At 40.5% G+C, this 24,924-nt stretch overlaps 1 protein-coding gene across 1 annotated transcript in view; it reads right to left on the bottom strand.

The window, feature by feature from the left end:
- Positions 1–571: 571 nt before the first annotated feature.
- Positions 572–24,924, bottom strand: part of LOC145390998 (uncharacterized) — a 59,881-nt gene continuing 35,528 nt past the window's right edge. Inside the window, exons 3-7 of the mRNA XM_080265729.1 lie at positions 20,128–20,256; positions 19,139–19,147; positions 17,306–17,437; positions 4,089–4,299; positions 572–654 (exon numbers count right to left, since the gene is read on the bottom strand). Coding sequence (XP_080121855.1) covers positions 572–654; positions 4,089–4,299; positions 17,306–17,437; positions 19,139–19,147; positions 20,128–20,256 — 564 coding nt within the window. The remainder of the gene's footprint in view (positions 655–4,088; positions 4,300–17,305; positions 17,438–19,138; positions 19,148–20,127; positions 20,257–24,924) is intronic.

Below are 24,924 nucleotides of genomic sequence, written 5' to 3'. Positions count from 1 at the left end.
AGCTTGATACAACTTGTAAGAAGGACGCGCAAATGAAGCCATGGGGACAAAGAGTTGACAATCCTGCTCTGAACAACAGAAAGAACGACTTACTCTACTATAACGGTAGAAGGGGGGACTGAGGCAGAACACGCTCGTGATCAAACATGCAGCAACTGTGCGTTAAAAATTACACAAAGGATGATGAAATCATAGGCTATGTAACAATAAACATACAGACAATCCTATTTATTGTAGTATATACAAAACAGTAGCTACAAGAGTTTACATAAAACAGAGGGTCGTATTCTAAAACGCGTTGGAGATTTCGTAACATCTTTTCCTTATCGATTTATTTTCACGATACAGCTTAATATCATTTTTTTTTATATAATACATGCAGACTATGTCTATATTTAAACAATATTCACACGAGGTAATGCTATGGTGTAATATGGAAAACAAATCGCTAAGGAAAAGGTGTTACGAAACTCTCTATGTCATCTAGAATGCGGCCTAGAGAAAAAAAATCTACAAATCTATTGGCGTGCAAACACAAAGGTCTCCAGGCTGAGATACAGTTGGCTTCCTCTCATCTAAGGCATAAGAGACCTGGGGATATGAGGAGAAGCAGGAGGAGGATGCGGGGGCTAAGGATGGGTCCTCCGGCGCTGGCTGTATTGGAAGGAAACAAAATGTGTTAGTGTTGGAAGGAGGTATTCGGTTTTGATAATTATGAGGATGAGGACGAGGATGATGGAGATGGTGGTGGTTATGGCGGTGTTGGTAGGCTACTTGTGATGGTGATGCTGGTGATTAATGTCGAGGTATTGATGGGTATGGCGTCTTTTTGTACGTAAAGAAGCTGGAACCAAAGGTTAGAATCCCTCAAACTGTTCCCTCCAAGAAAAAAAAAAATACAGAGCCAAATTCAAGATCTGGTCATTTCGAGGTGCCTGGACACACTGCGTTTAAAAGACTGGATGTCATAGGCAGTAGGAAATACGGACAGAGGAAGACAGTTCCAGGGCTGACACGTTGCACACACGAAGGACTGCAAGTAGCTTTTAACTCTTGCATTGGAAAGTTGGACAAAAAAGGGATGAGAGTTTGCTGCTAGTCGGGTGCTACATGCCCGCCGAAATGGTGGAGGGATGCAAGCAGACAGCTCAGAGGAGTAGTGACCATTGAAGTAGCGACAGAAAAGAGATAAAGATGTAACAGTATAACAAAGAGACTGAGGTTTAAAGGAACCAGTAGGAGGAGGAGGAGGAGGAGAGTTAATGAGACGAAAAACCTGACTCCACCTTGTTGAGAAGAGCTGCATGTGGGGAGGCTCTCCATACATTAGAGTTGTATTCTACACAGGGGAGAATAAAAACCCATGTATAAAGTTAACAACTTTACAGGAGTAAAGAAGGCAGGGAGTCGGCTGAGCACACATAATCTCTAGGAAGCAGATTTTACAATAGAGGTAATATGATCTTTCCAAGATAAATCCCGAGAGAATGAAACCCCAAGATGTTCAAAGATGACGCAGGAATAAGTTGGGTATTGCTAAAAATTCGAGGATATTCCTGTGGTAGATTTTGACGGCTCAGAAGATATGAGGACTGAGCTTTTGATACATTAAAAACAAGACTACATTTTTCTGAGTCGGAGATATGAGCCAAGTCAGTTATTAGGTTTGCCATTGCCTCCTCTGTGTTTATTGTAATAACTACTGAGATGAACGCATTCAGAAGAGGATGAAAAGGTGAAGGGTTGAGTCATCAGCATATGAGTGAAAAGGGTTACATGCACAGCTTAGAAGGTCATTGATGAACAGAAGAAAGAGAGCTGGTGATTGGACAGAACCAGGAAGAACACCACTACTGATAGCTGTAGAAGAAGAATGATGGCCGTCGAAAACAACAGGTATAGAACGACCAGAAAGAAAGCTAGAGATGAAGGCACAGATAGAAGGAAAGAAACAATAAAAGGGCAGTTTAGAAATTAAAGCTTTACAACAGATTCGATCGAAAGTCTCTGAGATGTCAAGTGCAATGGCAAAGCATTCTCCAAAGTCCCCCAAAAAAGATGATCAGGAGTCTAAAAGGAAGGTGAGAAGATCGCCAGTGGACCGTCCCTGGCGGAATCCATACTGACGATCGGTAAGAAGATTGTGATAGAATGGAACTTTATTATTATTTTTTATGAACAGATTCAAGAACTTTAGAAATACAAAATGTTCAAACAACTGGGTGATAATTCGAGGGCTTGGAATGGTGGTGGGAGTGGTGGTTGTATGATGATGATGATTTGGAAAACCAGAGAAAGCAGTGACTGCTACACTGTTTACTGAAACAGTGGAAAGCTGAGTTCATGTTCATAAGAATACATGTAACAATATTATTACTAAGATGAAGGTTTACAAAGTTATTTCTATATTTTGATTAGATAGACTCAGTATCCTATCAGAAAGTACACACACACACACACACACACACACACACACACACACACACACACACACACAAACACACACACACACACACACATTCCTTCATTCATGTTTGTCTGTCTGTTTTTAAAAATACATATAGGAATGAATTCAGAATTATGAAAAAAATGTATTACAGCTTTCAGATCATTGAAACACACACACACACACACACACACACACACACACACACACACACACACACACACACACACACACAAAGGTTGTAACAGTGGAAAAAAAAAGGGTAGTAAACCAACTTTATGGGTGAAGAAATAAATAAGGAAACCTCATTGTGTCAAAGAATTAGTTATGAAAAAAGGCGTCGCTGAAAAAGCTGATAAAAAGGCCCAATCAAAAGAATATAAGCCTCATTTACTAGAAGCGAAAAAAAAAGAAGAAAAAAAAGTCAAGGAAGACAGGGTTACACTCAAAAAAATATCAGTAACAGAACGTGTAAATTTTATCTCAACAAGGCCATTCGCAGGAATACATAAGAACAGACACCAATTTATAAAAAAAAGTAGACAGGCAATGCTATGCTGTTGTAACCATCCATATGACCAAACACATACCTTTCATCTCCCTGCACACCTAACCAAACGCATAACGGCCTCGATCCCCTCCCCTCACCTCTGTATAACAGACATTAAAACTGAAAAATTTCAGTGGTTTATCCATGGTAATGATTAAGGTACGAGCATATCTGCTGATATTATGTCTCGTGCATTAATCATTTAGGCAGCCATTTTTTATGATTATGTAACAGATACAGTCATGAAACTTCATGCATAATTAGATTTTCATATAATTATTTATCATGTACAATTTCTGCCTCCTAGGTGTAATAGTTGCAAAGTTTTAATAGAAATATGCATTGGGCCCTTCGCATTCCTTGTGCAGGTCGCACTGACATCTGAGATTTTTTTTTTAACTTTTTCATCATATATAAAAAAAATAACACAGCATTCTACCGATCAAAAGGCACCAGTTCACTAAAAGACACATAACTATGTGAAATTTCATGACTATTGTGAATAGTTTCTGAGTTTTGGTTCGGAAACGAAATCTCTACACCACCTATTGTTGTTGACTGCAGTGATAACAATACCCTCCTCTGACTTTGTTACATGGAAGGTAAAAATATATCTAATCACTCAGAAAAAAAAAAAAAAAAAATGAAGACAGACTCAAAACACTGAAAAAAAAAAAAAATCCATTCACTGAAAATTCAACACACACCGAATCGTTATTTACATTTACTTTGGAAAAGACAAAAATATTCCACATCCAATCATAAAAGACTCGAGATATTTCAAATCAAGTCTGAAAAAAGATCACAACTTCCTACGTACACTCTGAGAAAGATGAAAAATGCTATATCTACTCTGAAAAACATTCCAAAACAGGTTCCATCCATTTTCAAGCAAGGTCACGATATTCCACATCCACTTTGAAACAAGTCACATTGTCTCATCCATTCTGAACCCCCCCACCCAAGAAAAAAAATCCATCTTAAAATGTACGTGCAAAATACTTCAAAAAGTTCTTTTCAGTCGATCTCAAAGAGACCTATCGTATTCTAGAAAAAAAAAGTCCCAAAACCGTAAATGCCCCAAAGGTTCACCTTGAAACAGGCCCTCCAGAGGCCTAAATGATGGCGATACGGTGTTGTGGTGCGCTAGGGCCTGTCCACTGATTTCTGCCAGGCATTTGACCCGTAGCTTGCCTCTCTGGAAGTGTGACGGACGAGCTGCGAACACCAACCGAGATATTTGCGTCAGGAGGCCGTCTTTGCCCATGTACGGTCTTTCCCTGGTTACTAATTTTTGAGGTGCCTGGAGAGAGAGAGAAATGGGAGAAATGGAGTTCCCCCGAGCTAAGCCCTGTATTGGACTATATAGCCCCGCTAGGGTTACAGGAGCGAGCTACCACTCCCGGCACGGCAGCCCGGGCGAGGCTCGAACTCGCAATCCCCCGATTACGAGTCCGGCGCGCTACCACTGTGCTACCGCGCCCCCCGGAGAGAGAGAGAGAGAGAGAGAGAGAGAGAGAGAGAGAGAGAGAGAGAGAGAGAGATTTAGGATTAATACCTACGAACTGCACGACAGTCATTATTTGCAATGTTTGAGGGGCAGGCTACAAACAACAGAGGAGATATTTTGGTTAGAAGTTCTTTTTTATCCATGTACTTTTCGTCCCTGGTTCCATGATCCTGCGGATCCTGTGGGGAGTTTTAGTAGGATTAAGAAAATTATATCGACTTGTTTTAGCATAAGTTATAATTCGTAACAAGCTTATTAGAGTTCTCCGAAAAGTAAACAATATGAAAATCACTTCAGATAAAGGGGAGGGCGTCTGAAACTATAAACTACAGTGAAAAGTGATAAAATTGAATGACATTTGTGTTTAAGATCAGTTTCATTGAAAGCTACTCGATTCGAACACGTCCCATTTGCTCAAACAAGTCCCATACCTTACTGTGGACACCTGTTAACCAGTTCGTGAGCACTATGCTGGTGAAAGAAAAAATAAATAGGAAAGGCGTATTGACTGCACAATACCAACAATCACTTTTAGCCAAGTGTGAGGGTCGTACTGCGAAAACAAGTCATTTTTTTTTTTTTTTTTTTTTTTTGAGAGAGAGAGAGAGAGAGAGAGAGAGAGAGAGAGAGAGAGAATGAATTTAGTTCCTTCGAGATATGGTTATTTCCTCAGCGATTGGATTAACTTGGTGGCCTGTTTTGTACACCGAGTTTCTCTATATCTTTGACCAGATGTGGTGCCCAAAACTGAGCTTCAAACTCTAAGTGTGGCCTAACCATGATTTTATATAGAAGGATCACAATATCTTTGTTGTTATAAGTATAATGCCTTTGATGAAATCCTAGGGCTTCGTTGGTTTTATTCACGGCAAGAATACACTGACTATTTCTACACGTTTCTTGTGAGGACTTGTAATTATCTAGCCATGCATTTCATAATCTCATTTTTTCTGTCTCACACTGCAGTGCTTAGCATATAAACTTGAAGGCAGTTGCAATTTTTCTTACCATTCAGTAATGTTATTAAGATCATATTGAAGGTTAATTCCGTCCTCTTCAGTTAACACTGTATACAGTAGTCGACTTGGTGTCATCCACGAATTTGTTAGCTCAACACTGGTATTGTTTTTATATATTATGAACACAACTGGTCCCAACACTGATCCCTGAGGAACACCGCTAGGCACAGGGATACAACATGACTCGACTCTATATTATGACACGGTGTTTTCTGCAACTTAGCCAGCTGTCTATCAGCCTATGAATGGTCCCGACGATTCTTAATACTCTTATCTTTCTTATTAATTTATTGTCTGTACTTGTGCGGTGTGGTGCGGTGAGGATCTGTCCGTTCTCCCCTTGGGGCTAAGATGCGAATGAATGTGTTTGAATGGATGAGTAAATGGGGAGTGTGTCGTCCTGTCTCGGCTACCTCCCTTTCCTTGGGGGAAGCAGCCTAGGTATATAGATAGATAGACTTCATCAAAGGCGTTCTGCATATAAAAGATTTTACCCAGAGACCTTGTACTTTAATTAATTGTAAAGACCTTATCATAAAGATCATTTTTTATTTCTGCTAGGAAGAAGGAATCAAAGGCCACGAGCCCACAGTAACTGTTCCTTCCAAGAGAAAAACAAAATACAAGAGACAGCCAAATTCAAGATCCGATCATTTCGAGATGCCTGGACACACTGCGTTTGAAAAACTGGAGATCATAGCTAGGAGGAAATACAGACAGAGGGAAACAGTTCCAGAGTTGACCTGTTGCGTAAATGAAGGACTGGGAGTAACGGTTAGTTCTTGCATTAGAGAGCTGGACAGAAAAGGGGTAACAGTTTGCTTGTAGACAGGTGCTATGCGCCCGTCGTAAAGGTGGAGAGATGCAAGCAGACAGTTCAGAGGAGCAGTGACCATTGAAGTAGCGATAAAGAAGCAACAGTACGGCGAAGAGATTGAGGTTGAAGGGAGCCAGTAAGAGGAGGAGAGTTAATGAGACGAAAAGCCTTTGACTCCACCCTATTAAGAAGAGCTGTATGTGGGGAGCCTCCCAACGCATGAGAGTTGTACTCAACACAGGGGCGGATAAAACCCAACTGTGCAGGGGTAAAGAAGGAACGAAGTCAGCTTAGCGCACCTAATCTCTTGGAAGCAGATTTTACAAGAGATGTAATTTGATCTTTCCAAGAAAAGTCCCGAGTGAATAAAACCCCAAGCATGTTCAAGGATGATGCAGGATTAAGCTGAATATTACTGTATATTGGTCGGTACTCCTGTGGAAGATTTTATTGGGTTGATAGGTGTAAGAACTGAGTCTTTTCTGCATTAAAAACAACAAGATTATTTTTACCCCAGTCAGAGATACGAGCCAAGTCAGACATTAGGTGTGCCATAGCCTCATCCCTTGTTTGTTAAAGTAACTGCTGAGATGGACGTTCCGGGAACCGGATGGAAAGGTGAAGGATGGATTCATCAGCATACGAGTGGATAGAGTTAGATGTACAGCTTAGAAGGTCATTGATGAATAAAAGGAAGAGAGTTGGTGACAGGACAGACCCTTGAGGAACACCACTCTTGACAGATCTAGGAGAAGAACGATGGCCGTCTACAACAGCGGCTATAGAACGACCAGAAATGGAGCTATAGATGAAGGCACAGATAGAAGGATAGAAACCGTAAGACGGCAGTTTGGACTTGTGACGCATGATCGCCGAAACCCAAAGCCATACAGACTGTTACTACGCACGTCATTAGACTCAAGAAATATAATTATTTATTCATAATTGTTCTCGGATATTTCCCAAGACCGAGGGTAAGCTTACCTGTCTATTGTTACCTGGTTGACCTCTACTGCTTTATATATGTATGTACCGTATATATATAAATAAAAAAATAAATAAATATCTATCTATCTATCTATCTATTTATCTATCTATCTATCTATGTATTATATCTATCTATCTATCTATCTATCTATATATCTATATCTATATCTATCTATCTATCTATCTCTCTCTCTATATATATATATGAGTTAGGTCGGCTAATCTACATTCATTCTTCCAGAACGTTTCCTTGCTTTAGAGTTTTCTTAAAAATAAACGTAGGGGGTTCAACATATAACATCCGCTACATTTTATAATATTTTATGCTAAGAACTGTCTGGACCAGGTGGTTTGTTATTATTCAGTTTACTAAGTTTACCTTTGGCATCATTGCTGCTAATATCTATCTATTTATCTATCTATCTATAGCCCGACGCCCTAATCCCGCAAAGGGTGGCCGCAGACAAAACGCCTCCAAGTCGCTCTGTCACCCACCATTTGACTACCCTCCCCCTAACTCACCCCCCCTTCCCTCATATACCTCTCTACTCCATCCCTACACCTCATCCTCGGTCTACCCCTCTCTCTCTCTCCCTCCACCTCACCTACATACACCCTCTTATAGTCTCACCAATCTAAAACCAAGGTTTGGGTGGAGTCCAGCTGGGGATTTCCCGGCGTACAGCGTTGCCTTGTTTCCTATACTCTGATTGGCTAGTGGCTGACCTGACACCGTTAGAGTTCGTCCGGTCACACCTCGCCACCTGGCCTGACATGACTTCACCCACTTCTGTGTGTGTGTGTGTGTGTGTGTGTGTGTGTGTGTGTGTGTGTAAAGACAAACTAATTTAAGTTATAAATATAATTTAAGTTATATATATAACAAAGTGAACAGTGGAAGCACGTGACACAAGCTTAAATCTCCCTCCAATGGGTCTGGATGTTGCCGCTCGTGAGTGTTTTAACTTATTTATTTCTATTGAGAAAATAGCGTATGTTCTACTGATTCCTTCAAATTATATTATAAACGTAATTGTTACATTACTTACCCAACTTAGAACTACCGTGAAAGTCGGTAAAAGTAACTAATTTTTTTTTTAGCACCACTGTAAAATATGTATGTCACGTTTCTTTATTGATGTACAAGAGCCATATGCATTACAAGTTTACCTTCCTTTGATATGCTAGAATACTTACGTTTATATTGTATTAGTATGTGTGTACCTATCTGTGATGCCTATTACATATATAACAGAATCTACTCATCGCTCGTTTAGGAAGTATGGCATGGCTGCACCCAGCGCCAGACCCCACCCAAACCTTGGTTTTAGATTGGTGAGACTATAGTCCATCTTTCATTCTCCATTCTCTTCACATGTCCAAACCACCTCAGTGTATTTCTCCTAATCTTCTCAGCCACATCCACATCCTCCCCACAACGTTCCTTCACTTCTTCATTCGTCAACCTGTCCCTCCATGTCACTCCACATGCTCCTCTCAAGTAACTCATTTCCACTCCTCTCACTCTTTACTTGTTCCCCTCTTGCAAGGTCCACGCCTCGCTTCCATACATCAGGGTAGGGATCACAATACTATCATGCAGTGACTTCTTAACTTCCATACTCACCTCCCTATTTCTCATCACTGCTTTCAGTGTACCAACAACCTTCCTTCCCTGCTGTACCCTTTCACGCACTTCATCCCCCAAAGTTCCATCCTTACTCATCACACTACCCAAGTACTTGAATGCACTCACATTCTCCATATCCTCACCATCCAACCTCACTGCACACTCTGTGACTTCATTCCTCTCAAACATCATAACTTTACTTTTGTTTACAATAACTTTCAGATTCCTCCTCCTACACACTGTCCCAAATTCATTCACCAAACCTTGCAACTCCCATTCATCTTCACTAAACAATACTGTATCATCAGCAAATAGCAACACCGGAATCATCCAAATCTCACCCTCATTCATTAGAGCCACCCCCACATCCACTGCCCTATCTTGCACCTCCTTTACAACCCCATCCATGTATATATTAAACCGCCATGGAGACATCACACAACCCTGTTTCAGTCCCACACTGAGATCAAAGAACTCACTCAGCTCACCATCCACTCGCACCGTAACCCTAGCTCCCTCGTACATACTCGTACTCTTCACAGCACTCAACAATTTCCCCTCCACTCCATATATTCTTAATACCTTCCACATACCTTGCCTATCTATTCTGTCATAAGCTTTCTCCAAGTCCATGAAGGCAGCATACACTTTCCTTCCCTTCTCTAGATACTTCTCCACTAAACATCTTAGAACAAATAACTGATCTACACACTGTCACAAGTCGGCTAGTGACATTGGCTTTTGTGGGAAACCGCGAACTCTAGTGGAATCCCAGTTTATCGTTCAGTTAACCGCTCATTCGGTCGGGAGTCTTTTCAAATCAATTATTCACTGTCATAAGTGATCGTCGTTGTGTGAGACATTAGCGCTTCCGCTGAGCGATTTGTTTTGGGCGTGTTTCGCTCATTCTAGCCGTTAGAAATGCGGCCACAGCGCTCCCTTCTTTCCCACGAGTTAGTCAGTCGAGGTTTGAGTGCCACGAAACCAGGTTGGGCCAGAGCTTAGTGCCGCTGTTCCTGATTTCCACATACTGTGATAGGCGAGAGACTTAAGAGAGTGCAGCGTCCTTCCAGTAACGACGCCCAGTCATCTGCTTAGTCCACTCTTTGACCAGTATTTTCTTTTTGTTTTCCTAGACTTAAGAGTTTAGTTAAGGTGCTGTTCCCTCACATGCCGGCCGGGTGCACCGCATGTTGTTTTCCTAGGTTTAAGAGTCTAGCTTTTGAGTGAGTGAGTGAGTGCGATCTCTTTATTTTGAATTCATTTTGAAATGTAATGTTAAATTTATTTCTTTGTAATCAATAAATTTAACAGTTCTTTTTCTCTGAGCTTAATGTAATGTAAACTCGTGTTTCACTTCTCCATAATTAAGCTTATTTCCTTTATAGCTCCTAGCTTGCATAAACGCTTTGCTATTCATAACTGGTACTTAGGCCAGTCTTGTTGTAATAAGCTTGAAATCCGTTGTGCCTTCTAGGAGTTAACACATCAGCAAGAACCTGATATCATTAATAGTATTAGTTATTTATTGTCAGGGGTGAAGTCACTTTCTCCAGAGGCTAACAGTACTAATAAACAGCAATTGTGAGGAATTGGTCTCTGCTGTGTCTCACAAAGGACTTTGTAACTCCTTTGTAGTGATGTTTTATATATACTAGACTTGTGGACGAGCGGTTGTTATAAGTGTGTAGATTTGTAAGTAGATAATCTTGGTTCCCTTTTGTCATCCAATGACAGGAGAGGTAAAGAATAGTATGGGACTATTTTTATTTGTCTTGGAAATATTAACAAAGTCTCTCACAAACGAGTAAAGTATAGAGTCCCGCTAGCTACCTCCCTGTCTCGCTCTCTCTCTCTCTCTTCCATGTTGCTAAGCCCTTCTCCCTACTACCTGCCGGTTCTATGGTCTGTCTCCTTCTGAATCTGCTTCCTAAATTCTGGTGAAACAGGGGTCGTGTCACGTGTGTTACACCGTGGTTGGAAAGTTCCAGAAACCTGTGTGTGAGTATGTATGTCACTAGGCTTTGCTCGCCTGCTATCTTGCTGACACACTACCTACATCATTCCCTGACTTTGTTACTTCCTGTGTAATGGTCAACATTTCCTCAGTTAACTTGCAAGATCATTTCCCTTTCCCAGGCTTGCATGGACTGTCTATCTTTCTATTTATCTATCTATCTATTATGAATTGTAATTATAATATGGAGTCCTAACATATGCTCGGCCACGCTGCTGGAGGTCCTCCGACAGCAATCATCATTGACATATGCTAATCTATTAGTACATAATATTGATTATAATATTCATAGTAAATTACAATGATTCAGTAATATTACATTTTAAACAAGTTGTATACATATTTGAATAAATGCAATGGTTGTTGTATGACATTTTGTAAAATGTGTATGTATAACAGACATGCTTATATAATTGTGCAATGGGAATACTGATAGGTTATTACATTACATATTGAGTTATCCCTTTAGTAACGTCTAATATTTCACCTAACTTGTAAGATGATTCTGGTAATACAGAATTCTGGTATAATTGTATGACTTATAATATTGTAGTAATATTGTGGTAATACATAATTGTAACATTTTATGAATTGTTACATAATATTGTGGTAATGCATAATTGTGTTGGCCTTATAATTGTAGTTACATTTTGATAATGCAACTGTTACATAATTGTGTTGGCCTTATAATTGTAGTTAAAGTTACATAAAAGTTACATCTTGTTAATACAAATGTTACATAATTGTTACATATTGTTTGTAGTTACATAATTGTAGTTAAAGTTACATAAAAGTTACATCTTGTTAATGCAGCTGTTACATAATTGTTACATATTGTTTGTAGTTACATAATTGTAGCAAGTGTAACATTATGCAATCGTTTGTCGTTACATAATGTTACATATTGTTTGTAGTTACATAATTGTAGGTAAAGTTACAAAGTTGTAACTATACAGCACGTTTTATATGGTTGTGCAGAAGATTTTTGTCTCTCACTGTGTATTGTATAAATGAAGTACAATAACTCACTAATTTTTACCGTGGTGGAAATGGTGTGAGTGGTGATGCACGTGGTGATAGCGTTGTTCTTCACGGGTTGATTGGCGTGTTGTGGGGTGTCAGACACACGGCTTGTCGTCGTCTCAGCACACGTATGGTGACGTCGACTTCCCAAACTGGTAGCTGTGGTGAGTAAATGAGTAGGGATGAGTAACTTGAGTGAAGATGAGTGAGTAAGATGAGTTGTGAATATGGGCTTGGTATTTGCTTCGTCGTCTTGACCTCTTCACTCCTGCGTCAGCGGTGGGGGTTGGGGGACGGTAGGAGAGAAAGGAGGGTGAGGTCTGGTGGTTGTGAGTTGTGAGTCGTATCTCACTCTTCGTTTGTTTGTTTTGTTTTTTTCTTTCTTGATGTATTCTCGGTCCTTCTTTCTTGTGATTTACTCGTTGTGGGATGAAGACTGCCGCTACTTGTAGGAGCATGTAGAAGATTATACAGACGCATCGTAGAGTTGTTACTTGTACTGTAGCTGATCGTAGATTGTTGTAGTTTGTTGGTTCGTCGTAGAAATTGCAAGATTGTTTGTATCAGTATTTTGTTAAACTACTGGCAAGACGTCCTGTGACCTCTTCACCTCTACATTAGCATGATGATCAGGGAGACGGAGGGGGCTGGTTGGAGAGAATACTGTCAGGAGCTGGTTGTGAGTTGCTGGTTGTGAGAGGTATTTTTTGTTTTCAATCCTGATATTTTGTAGGAATTCACTGTTGATTCGTAGACGAGGTTCGTATACGTTCGTTGCCAACCAAAATATCTCACAAAGGACTTTGTAACTCCTTTGTAGTGATGTTTTATATATATTAGACTTGTGGACGAGCAGTTGTTATAAGTGAGTAGATTTGTAAGTAGATAATCTTGGTTCCCTTTTGTCATGCAATGACAGGAGAGGTAAAGAATAGTATGGGACTATTTTTATTTATCTTGGAAATATTAACAAAGTCTCACACACGAGTAAAGTATAGAGTCCCGCCAGCTACCTCCCTGTCTCACTCTCTCTCTCTCTCTCTCTCTCTGTTCCATGTTGCTAAGCCCTTCTCCCTACTACCTGCCAGTTCGATGGCCTGTCTCCTTCTGAGCTCTGCTTCCTAAATTCTGGTGAAACAGGGGTCGTGACACGTGTGTTACACTGTGGTTGGAAAGTTCCAGAAACCTGTGTGTGAGTATGTGTGTATGTCACTAGGCTTTGTTCGCCTGCTATCTCGCTGACACACTACCTACATCATCCCCTGACTTTGCTACTTCCTGTGTAATGGTCAACATTTCCTCAGTTAACTTGCAAGATCATTTCCCTTTCCAAGGCTTGCATGGAACTGTCTATCTATCTATTTATCTATCTATCTATTATGAATTGTAATTATAATATGGAGTCCTAACTCAGGGGTGAAGTCACTTTCTCCAGAGGCTAACAGTACTAATAAACAGCAATTGTGAGGAATTGGTCTCTGCTGTGTACTGTTGAGAAAGTTTATAAATTCTCGTTCTTAGAGAATCGGCGAAGCAAGCCAGAATAAAGTAATCATTGCTTGATTTAGCAAGACAATTCATTGTACTGCTCTTCAGTATTACTGAAATTATCATTTAATATTGCATTTATTTAAAAAAAAACAGTGACACACACCCTTTTCCCTTCCTAAATCCCCCTTGTTCTTCTCCAACTAGCTCCTCTGTCATATGCCTAACCCTATCAATGAGTATTCTACCATATATTTTACCAGTCACACTAAGAAGGCAAATACCCCTATGGTTACCACATACTTCTCTCTCCCCTTTTCCTTTGTATAAAGGAACAATTATACCTGATTTCCAGTCCTCTGGAACCCTTCCCTCTTCCCAAGCCAATCTACACAACTTCCATATCCATTCCAGAACAATCTCACCCCCATACCTAAGCATTTCACCACACACTCCATCAATTCCTGGGGCCTTTCCCAACTTAATCGCTTCCACTATTTCCGCCCTACTGATGTCTTCCTCCCTCCTCTCATCTCTAATATGCATATTAATATATTGTGGTGTATCTACCGTTGGTCTTTTGTGATTACGATAGTGTTTTTTTTTTTTGAAGACTGAACTGAATAATTTATTTAAAGTGGAAGCAACTTCTTTATCATCCAAGATATGGGCACCATCAGCCCTAATGAGAGGGCAATACAGTTCTTCAGACATTTCCTGTCGTTTACTTATCCATAAAAGCTCTTAGGATATACTTAGTAAGTTTTTAGCTTATATTGTCATTTAGCTGTTGTAATGATTTTATCTAATAGCGCTATATTGTCTCATGGCATATTCGCTGGTGTGACTTTTAAGTACAGTGTGGAGACGATTTATTTCTTTAATCACTCTGATAATAATTATCTGCATTAATCCCCGCTGATTTGCTTTTACCTTTTTTCCTGCCTTGCCTTCATCGGTACATACTTGTCTTGAGCGTACTTGAATATATGTTTAACTTTTGCCAATATAATTTACATCGTTACTTCTTTCTAGATGTTCAGTCAGTTACTTAAGGTTGTTATTAAGGCCCTCAAAATCGGCGTTTTTTTAGTCTGGCGCCTTTATATATATATATATATATATATATATATATATATATATATATATATATACAGTATGTGAAAGGTCCATGGTACACCGTTACCTCTGGGTGCGATGAACTCTGAAGTGATTTGTAAAGGTGAAACTGTGTTCATTTGGTACTGGTAGTAGTTCAGAACCCTTGGTCCTTATGTCATATTGTATCACACCACAAGGGTAACAAATATTTTTTGTGTGGGTGTACATCTTATGAGATTATGGTCGCTAGAAGCTAAGTGTTCACCACAGCGAGGTTTGATATATCTTTGTTTGTGGTAATTACAAGATCCAAATTATTACTCTCCCTTGTCACTTCTGCGACACACTGGTATAAAAACTTGTCAGTAAAATCTCTCTTATCCTTGTGTCATCATTATTTCTGCTAGTGACTGCACCCAATGTAATTGTAGGTAATTTAAAGTCGCCAGTTTTCAGCGTATTGTCCCCCATTGAGTTTCCTGCAAGATAATGTAAAACTCTCCATCTTCCTCTAAAGTTTGAGTTGGGCAACGACTGACCGTGGCAACATTTACCTTCAGATTTTTAAAATGTTTCTCTACACAAACAATTTCGGTGTCATTATCACTTAGGATAATCACTGTGGGGTTTAAATGGGATTTGATATTTGTAGCCCAACACCAACTCTTAGATGTATATTATTTCAACATTTAAAATGAATCTCGTTCTCTGAGAGTAAATCCCTGTTATCTATATCAAGATGCGTTTATGTTATTATTATATGGAATTCTTCATTACACAGGAGACATTAAAGGTCACTGAATTTATTTTTAAGATTACGAGCATTAAATTATAGTATTTTAGTTGAATTTTGCTCTGCAGTTGGTTTTGGCTGGCCATCTAATCTAGATACATGTCCCTGGGATCGGGGAAAGGAATTTAGTTTCCCTGGGTAGGTGTGGGTAATGGAAGGAGGGAAGAGGGGGTGGGGTGTGGGCTTCTGCGAAAATGGGTAAGTATAGACTTAGGGGAGGGTGAAGTGATTTTTTTTTACACTGCTGCATTCAATAAATTAATCGTTTCAAGTACTCCATTCTTGGACAGATGGATGCCATCTTGTCAAAAGGCTTGTTTTGTCCACAAATCTGTCACAAGTATTAATGAACACAATGTTACTTTCAGTATCCATAGTGATCATGTCTATCTTACAGCCATGTATAATCCTTGCTGATCTTTTCTTCCCTCTTTTTGTTTGATGCAAAATCAAAGCCTTGACCCCTTAGAATAGAGTGTGGTATTTTCTTTTACACTAAATTTTGTATCATGGTGAAGCTTCTCTGCTTGACCCCTCACAAAATTATTTACCAGCTTTGTCCTTAACATGCTTACATATAGTCATACTACCTGCACTTTTTTCCTCTTTGTTTAACAAAGGAAAAACCTATTTGATGTAGGAATTTCGGGCATTTTTATGGGCATTTGTTTAGACCTGCGTTCATTCTGACTATCTGAAAAGCCTGGTCTACTGACGTCATACTAATTCGGTTTTCCTTCAGCTTGCTGAATTCAGTCCTAAGGACTGCATTCTCCTATTTGAGGTCCTCTGGGACGTACTGATTACTCATAATTACACATTCTAGGTACTGAATATTTTCATTGGTCAGGAAGATGAAGCACTTGACATATGGCCCTCTGAATTTTGGAAAGCAATCACTTTAGAATTTGTTTCCACAAGAGGGGCAAGGTACACTTTTGGGGGCATGTTGAAGTTATTTAATGAATTATGGAAGGAAAAATAATATATAATCAAATAATAAAAGAGAGGGAATAACATGAGGGTTAAATTATAAGGGAATAATAATGTGTACAATTTTATTAACTTAACTTTGGATGTTGGATGTAAGCTACTGGGTGATTTGGCCTCGACTGAGATGGGATGGTGGGATCAGACAGACTGGGAGATTTGTTGACAACACATTGGTCAAAGCACAAATGAGAGAGAGAGAGAGAGAGAGTGTTATCTATTGATGAGCATTCTAAGGACTGTTGATGACTGTGGTGAACTGAGTGACAGCAGGAGGACAAGAGAGATGAAAAAAACAAAAAAATAAGGAGTGAAACCGTGGGTTTGAAAAAAAAATAAAATAAAATAAGAAGAAGTAAAAAAGGGTGAGGAAGTGAAACAAACGACGATATAATCCCTGAAGTATTAAGCAAGAAGCAGAAAAAACGGAGATAAACATTGTGATACTATGCAAGGGCCACAAAAGCGGTGAGATAAAAAAATGAAATAATATGCAAGAGTTACTTACTGGTCATCCTTTGATGTGCTATAAGGAAGTTGATGGCATTGGTGATAGTTCAGAGAGAGACTGTGACTGAAAAAGGTAGCGAAACAAGGAGGGAGAAAGTAAGAGAGCGGGTAAGATCATGTGATACTGAGTGAGAATATTTGAAACACACGTACCACTCATCCTCGCACGCGCCATGAGAAGGACGATGATGGCCGTGATAATTCAAAGCAAGATAGCAAGAGAGAGAGAGAGAGAGAGAGAGAGATCAGGAAATTGAAACAGTGAAATAGTATTTGCACTCCACGTCCCGATCGTTCACTGATGCGCCAGCGTTGAAACTACTGATGGTCATGAATGTCAAGGGAACAAGACAGAAAGTAACAGAGCGATAACGACAGTGAGATCATGAGACGGAAGTTAAGGCAGTAAGTAGGTTCCACGTACAGGTAGTCCATTGATGTGCCATGAGAGTGTTGATAGTGGTCGTGACGGTCCAGAGGTGCACACAAGATCCACATTGTCGTTGACGTGGTATTTCCTTAGTCCACCCGTGATCACAGGACCCTCTCGCGGAGGCTCTAAGGGAAGAAAACTTACATAGTATTCTACTGTAGGTGACATCGTAAACTTCCTGCCACTTTCTCAGCGATTTATTATTCCTGTTACCTTTTTCTCTCTTCTTTCATGTTATCTATATAATTTTTCGGATAAACATACCTTGCATCAGCCACGTATATGTGGAAATAAAGTTATATGTTAAATAAATCGCTGAGAAAGAAGTGCCACAAAGCCTCCTATGCTAACGAAAATTCGGCTCTGAGTTGGAAGTACCGTCGTGTAAGCAAGGCCCCAACACTTTTTTTATTACAGTTTATTTCTGTATCGAGTACACTGATATTTCCTTGTATGTGTTAGGGCAGTGAAAATTATTTATCTGAAAAAAACATGTGAAGTTTCGTGGAAAAAGAAACTAAGTGGAAACAGACTGACAAACAGGAAATTCAGGAGAGCTGTGGTTTTAATGTGGATGTGCTTGAAAATGTTAGAAGTACTCTAAGATGGCTTGGCCATGTGGAAACAATGAAAAATGGGAGGCTGGCTAGAAGAGTTTAGGTGAGTGAGGTGGAGGGAGAGAAGGAAGAGGGGAACACCAAGGTTGAGGCTGAGGGAAAAAGAAAGCTGATGATTGTATGCTTGTTCGCGCTAGAGACTTCGTAATACCACCTCCAAAGCGACTTGTATCTCACACCTTAATTTCTTCACAGTGTTATGTATAGAATCTGGTCAATAGTGACATAATTTGCAACAGCAGCGCAAGTGGATTGTGCACTATGATATACTGTTCAGAGAGCATCGCTGAGAAGCATGAGTTATGTAAAAAGACCAGTATTGTTGTTGGATAATATTCCCTAACACCAATTCTTTACCAGATCATTTCTGTATCTTGGGCGTTAAAACAGTTTTGTATGTTATTCATGCATTCTATGCCGATATTAAATTAATATGTAAATAGCATATGTGACAGCCATTAGCGATAATATGTACAGCTAATCGTTAAGGAAGGCGTCCTGCAAAGACCCTCAGTTTGTCGAGAATACCATCTTAAGATTAACACCTTCATTCTTAGAACGTATGTTATCTTTTATAATGATTATCGCTACAAAGCTTTATTCAGTTTATGGGAGACGGCTTGTAGTGAAGAGCTAAATGAAGGATATTTCTAACCCTTCCAGATGAATTTCACCTTAAGCATAATAAAATCGTCTGGAAATAGCAAAGAGTTTATAAGCAAACGCGTTCGTAAATCGTATGTATTGCTGCATGCCATGAAATCGTCAATGGAAGGATAAAATAGGGGGCATAGTGAGTAAGGGAATGGTTGGGTTGGGCTGGAATGTTATTGGGGGATGGATTAGGGTCAAGAAAGTATGTCCTGTAAAAATGGGTGTTGGGAGATTAGTGGTTTGTGTGCAATGACTGCTTATTTCAAAGTTGTCTTCATCACAGACGTGACCAAGATAACTAATATTGTTCTCCTATGGCTGACTTCTTCAAGCGTATGCAAAAAAAAAATGTCATCGTAGTCAAAAGTTATCTAATTTTCAGGAAGGAAGAGAAAGAAGATAGTTGTTTGAATAGGACTGTAAAGAGTTAATCCGGTAAATTCGCCAACAGATTGGTTTGGGTAGTGAATGGATTACTAACAAAAGATAAATACGATTGGAAGGCAAATTTGCGGATGAGACTCTACCTATTATTTTTCAGAGTAAGGGAAACTTCTATGATCTGAATGAGATGAATGGTATTGGCGTGCTGGAGAGGGACACTTCAAGCGATGACATTCCGCCGCCTGGTTATGCAAACGTCCCTTAGCTCTCCCTGTCCTTTGTAAGGAGGATAGTGCACTGCAAGAAAGCGGCAGCTGCAGCTTATAGTCCACCGAGTGCACAGGTAAATGAGTTTAGGGCCAGAACAACCAACAGTTTGGTGAATGATTGCGTGTGAGAATCTAAGTAATTTATTGCACTTGATGGTAACTTTCTTTACTGATACCATTAACCCTATTTTACAACCACCATCGTCAACATTACTATTATCTTCAAATTTTCTTCAGTCTGTTCAGTCACCCCTACTTCAAATCATCCCCGTGCCCACGTCCTTCACATGTTCCCTACGTCTTCCCTACACCTTTCCACTTCTCCTGAATCCTCACTCACCAACAACCAGCAACTGTCCTTTTGACACTTATTCTTCCCACATTCATTCACACATTAAACCCTTATTTCCTACTTCAGTATTCAATCCCCCACCTACTCTCATTATACCTCACCATTGATACTAATTCCCTTCGTCCTTCCACACCCCGACTCACCCACAGTCACCATTCTGCCCTTGGTAGTGACAGTGTTCAAATGAATATTACTTCCATTCCCCCTATTTCCTCAACCTTCCTCACCATATTCATCCAGTCCAAACCTACTACTACTCCCTCCACGCACATTCACCCTTTACCACACCGTATCACCCTCTCCCCCACGCACTCCTATTCCCTTTTCTCCTCATACTTTTGTCTTTATATCGTCGCACACATATACTGTACACGTGTTTCAAACCTCTCCATACTCCCCTTCTTCCACCATGATATGTACGCCTATTTCAATCCTCTCCCCTTCACCAGCAGATTCCTTTTTCCTCCCGTTCCCCCCTCCCCACCACACAGCCCCTCCTACCTCCCACCCTTCTCCACACCGCCACTTCCCCACAACCAGCAGACTACAACCGTCGGTCACCATGTTGAAGTCAGGGCTTTCAGCAGACACCTCACATTGGTACTGGCCCGACGAGTTGAATGACACGCTACGAAGCACCACACGAGTTGGGATGGACACACTTCGCTAAGGGAGCAGAAGACCAAGGTATATAATTAACGTCTATCGACTGCATGAGGGATAAATATTTTTTTCTTTAATAACAGAACAGAGGTAGGAGAAAAATGAATTAAAAAAAAAAATCTACACCAGATTACTGGTGTCCTCCACTCATAAAATATCTGTAACAGTTGGACTTGAACAGCTGTAGGTTAAAGTTTGAGGAAAACAACTCTGGGGAAGCGAGTTCCAGAGAGATGCCGTTCGGAGAATAAAAGAAATCTTATAGGCAGAAGTTCTGCAATATGGCTGTGTGATATTCCAATCATGAGCGCTACCAGATGCCCGTGTAGCACGAGAGAAGGCGTGGAGAGGTGGCACAATGGACGCAACTTCGTCTGAGCATTTGCCATAAAAATATCTGTAAAGTAATGCAAGGGAGGCAACATTCCTTCTTACTTGTATGGGAGGTAATTTGTTTATAACACCAGGGTTATTAATAATTCCAGCAGCTTTGTTCTGAATTTTGTCCAGTTGTTTTAATGCAACCCCTCCACAAGGGTGAGCAATATTCAAGCTGAGAGTGCACATGACTCTTATAAATTAGCTAACTGCTCGTCAGTGACGAAGTTACAAACTCTGTACAATAATCCAAGATACTTTGAGGCGGTTTTAGCAAGTGATCTGACATGAGAGGTCCAGCTGAGGGCATTGTTAAGTGAGACAGAGAATTTCAATACTTTTGGAGATGGGAATATTAGTAGCACTGAAGGTAATATACCAATCTGGCAAAATCTGACTATTAGTAAACTGTATATATTTGGTTTTACTAGCATTAAATAAGACAAGGTTGTTTTGTCCCCGTTCATTGATCGTAGATAAGTCTTGATTTATAGAGATGGCTGTACTGAGTTGAGAGTTAGAGATATTAGACTCTGTAAATGGATGTCTGAGTGTGAATGAACTATGAAGTGTTGAGTCATCTGCACATGAATGGCTGTGATTGTGGGTGACAGATAAGAGATCTTTAATATGAACCAGGGACAGGGTTGGCGCCAGAACTGATCCCGGTGGCACGCCGGCGTTAACTGAGTGAAATTGGAATATACATCATCTACTTTTACTCTTATTTTTCTGTCGGTGAGATATGATGAAAGCAGAGGAAAGAAAGACGTTAGTCCATAGCAAGGGAGATTGGACAGCAGGGAATGATGCCATACTCTGTCGAAAGCAGAAATATTAAGGGCTACTGCATGAGTTTCACCATGTAGGTCGATTGATTGGTGGATGGTATGAGTCGGAGATTATGTCAGTGGTGGATCTTTCGTGGCGAAAACCATATTGTTTATCACTAATTAAGTTGTTGGATTCAAGATGTTTAACTACGTGCTTATTAATTAAAATATCAAATACTTTACCAAGAGAAAATGTGACAGCTATTGATTTGTAATCAGAGGGGTCAGAGGATCTTCCTTTCTTCGGAATTGGGTGGATATTGGCTTCATTCCATGAATTAGGGAATGAAGAAGTACGTATGCATAGTCTGAATAATTTAGCTAGAACAAAGGCAAGATTACAGTCATTGCCTAGAATACGACACGCAATCATGAAATATATATCCAAGTCCCAGACTGCACTGATAGGCAAAGCACCACACGACTTGGGAATGAATCATTTATCTGGTAGGGAGAAAAGGAAGACTTTAAACTAATACCTAACGGCTATACGAGAGTCCCTGTGATGAAGTCAAACCATTATGAGACAACTCAAATAGATACTGATTCGAGGAGCTCAGTGTAATGCTCTGAAGAATCATACAAGTTGGGATAGTCACACTTCAATGGGTGAATCATAAAAAGTCTTTTAATTAACACTAGCAGGCACAAACACTCAATCTCAATCAGTGAAAAGAAAAAAAAAAGGCGAAGGCAGATGTATAACACCTTCCGGCACAGGAGTCACCAAGAGAGATGGTCAACTTTTACCAAGGCTCTATCCTGCACAGTACACGACGGACAGAAATCGAATTTACATCCACGTCCTCTACTGTACTGAGTGAACTGGTCCAAAGGGGAAGGGGGTATGAAAACTTACTGAATAATTGCTTAATGATGGCTCTCTCTCTCTCTCTCTCTCTCTCTCTCTCTCTGCTTCTGTCTCTGTCTGTCTGTCTGTCTTTCTTCTCTCTCTCTCTGTCTCTGTCTCTCTCTCTCTCTCTCTCTCCTCTGTCTATCTATATACCTAGGCTGCTTCCCCCAAAGAAAGAGAGGTAGCCAAGAAAGGACGACACACTCCCAATTTACTCACCGACACACACACATTTATTTGTATCTTAGCTCTAAGGGGAGAAAGGACAGATCTTCACCACATCACAGCACAGAAGGGCCAACTGCGCAGTGCAATCGGCGACATCCGCAGCAAGGCCCGACAGCAGAGCTGGTTTACCCCTGCCACATCATAATGGACCCATTCCTTTTCCCGCACCTGACCTGGTCAGCTGATCAGACCAAATGCGGGAGAGTATCATCTCGGGGCCGTGTCATCATTTATTGATTCACAACTTCTCTCCAATCATTCCTATCATTCACAGCCACTATTCCTTGCTCAACAGACATCCCTCTCGCATCCAATGCTCTCTTCACACTGTCCATCCATCCTATTCGTGGTCTTCCTCTCAGTCTTACACCTCTCACATCCGATCGAGTAATTTTTTTCACGAAACACTCAATCATCCTTTCTTTCCATATGCCCAAACCATAGCCACACTCTGCTCAGCTCGATCAGCCATCTCCTGCGTAACTCCAGTTCTCCTTCGCACTTCATCATTTCTCCCTTGATCCAATACGTGTCACTGCACACATACTTCTCAGACACCTTATCTCACTTACATTCAAACTTTTCCTCTCTGCTACACTCATATTCCATGTTTCAGCCTAATATAATGCAGCTGGTACCACCACATCCTCATACAGCCTTCTCTTTATATGCATTCTAGGCAAACGACATCTAAACACTTTTCTCATTCCTCCCAGCACTTTTCCTAGTCCATTCATTCCAAACTTCACTACTACGTCTATTCTTCCATCCACAGCAACATGTGACCCTAAATACTTAAAACACTCTATCTCCTCAAAAAAACTCACCATTCATCCTCCTACCAACTACCAACCTCTAAACTTCATCACTTTACTCTTATTCTCATTTACTCTCAATTTCCCCCTTTCACACACCCTTCCAAACTCCTCTTCCAACTGCCTCAGTCTCTCATCTGAACCAAACACCAGTGCAGTATCATCCGCAAACAGCAGCTGATTCAGATTCCACTCTCTACCATCAGCATTAATCCGACTCAAACCTCCACCTAACATTATCGCATTCACCTCCCTTACAACACCATCCATATTAATATTAAAAAAACAAAGCGACATCACACATCCCTGCCGCAGCCCCCCTCTCACGGGAAACCAATCTCTCACAGTATTTCCCACTCTCAGACATGCTCTACTGTTTACATAAAAACTTTCCACTTCTTTTAGCAACCTACCATCAAGTCCATACAATCTCGAAACAGTCCACAAAGCCTTCCAATCAATAATAATTCTATCATATGCTTTCTCTAAATCCACGAACTTCCAAGACGCATCCTTACCTTTCGCTAAATATTTTTCACACACCTGTCTCACAGCAAAACACCTGATCCACGCATCCCCTCCCTCTACTAAAGCCACACTGTTCGTCACCAATCACTCCTGTTCCCTTTTTCTCTTAATTAACACTCTACCATACACCTTACCTACAACACTCGACAGACTTATACATCTAAAGATAGTACACTCATACTTTTCACCCTTACCTTTATACAACGGAACCATTGTGTCCCCCTCCCCCCCTGTGGCTTGGGGGACACAATCTGGCCGCAATATCGGGTAGTACTACCACTCTGCGGCCAGGTTGTGTTTGGAAGAATTCTACCACTGTATTCCCTGCGTGCTGTAAATGGTGACTAAAAGGGATGAGGGGAGGTGACAAGGGACCCCTTCCTCTCTTTTTCTATCTATCTATATACCTAGGCTGCTTCCCCCAAGGAAAGGGAATTACTATAATGAGACAGGGAATAGAAAGGGATGGGGGATTGAGTTATCCCCATACCCAGAGGGTTGGGTCTATGAATGTGCGTGGATGTAGTACGATTGAGGCTAAAAGGGAGGAGATTGAGAGAATGTTTGTGAGAAGAAACTTGGATGTGTTAGCTTTGAGTGAAACAAAGGTGAAAGGGAAAGATGAGTCTAAGTTTGCAAGTGTGAATGGAAGATTGTCAGGTGTTGATAGAGGAAGGGCAAGAGAAGTTGTGGCCTTGTTAATATGCCCGGAAGTGCAGCAGTGTGTGACTGAATGAAAGGAGGTGTCATCGCGACTGATGTGGAAGAAAGCGAAATTTGGACGTGAGTTCTGGGCATTTGTGAGCGCATATGCGGCTGGTAGCGAAAGGGATGCAGAAGAGACGCAGTCTTTCTGGGATAATGTTGATGAGTGTCTGCAGAGTTTTGGAGCGAATGTGAATGTGGTAATGATGGGAGATCTGAATGCTAGAGTGGGAAATGTAGCAGTTGAAAGTGTAGTTGTTATACATGGTGTGGCAGAAAGAAATGAAAATGGGGAACGAATTATAGGGATGTGCGTTGGGCGAGAGGTGGT

This window comes from Coenobita brevimanus, chromosome 16, assembly GCF_032717465.1.
Source record: "Coenobita brevimanus isolate Jiangsu-jjx chromosome 16, ASM3271746v2, whole genome shotgun sequence".
NCBI classification, from domain to species: Eukaryota; Metazoa; Arthropoda; class Malacostraca; order Decapoda; family Coenobitidae; genus Coenobita; species Coenobita brevimanus.
This window is presented reverse-complemented; position numbering and strand designations above follow the sequence as displayed.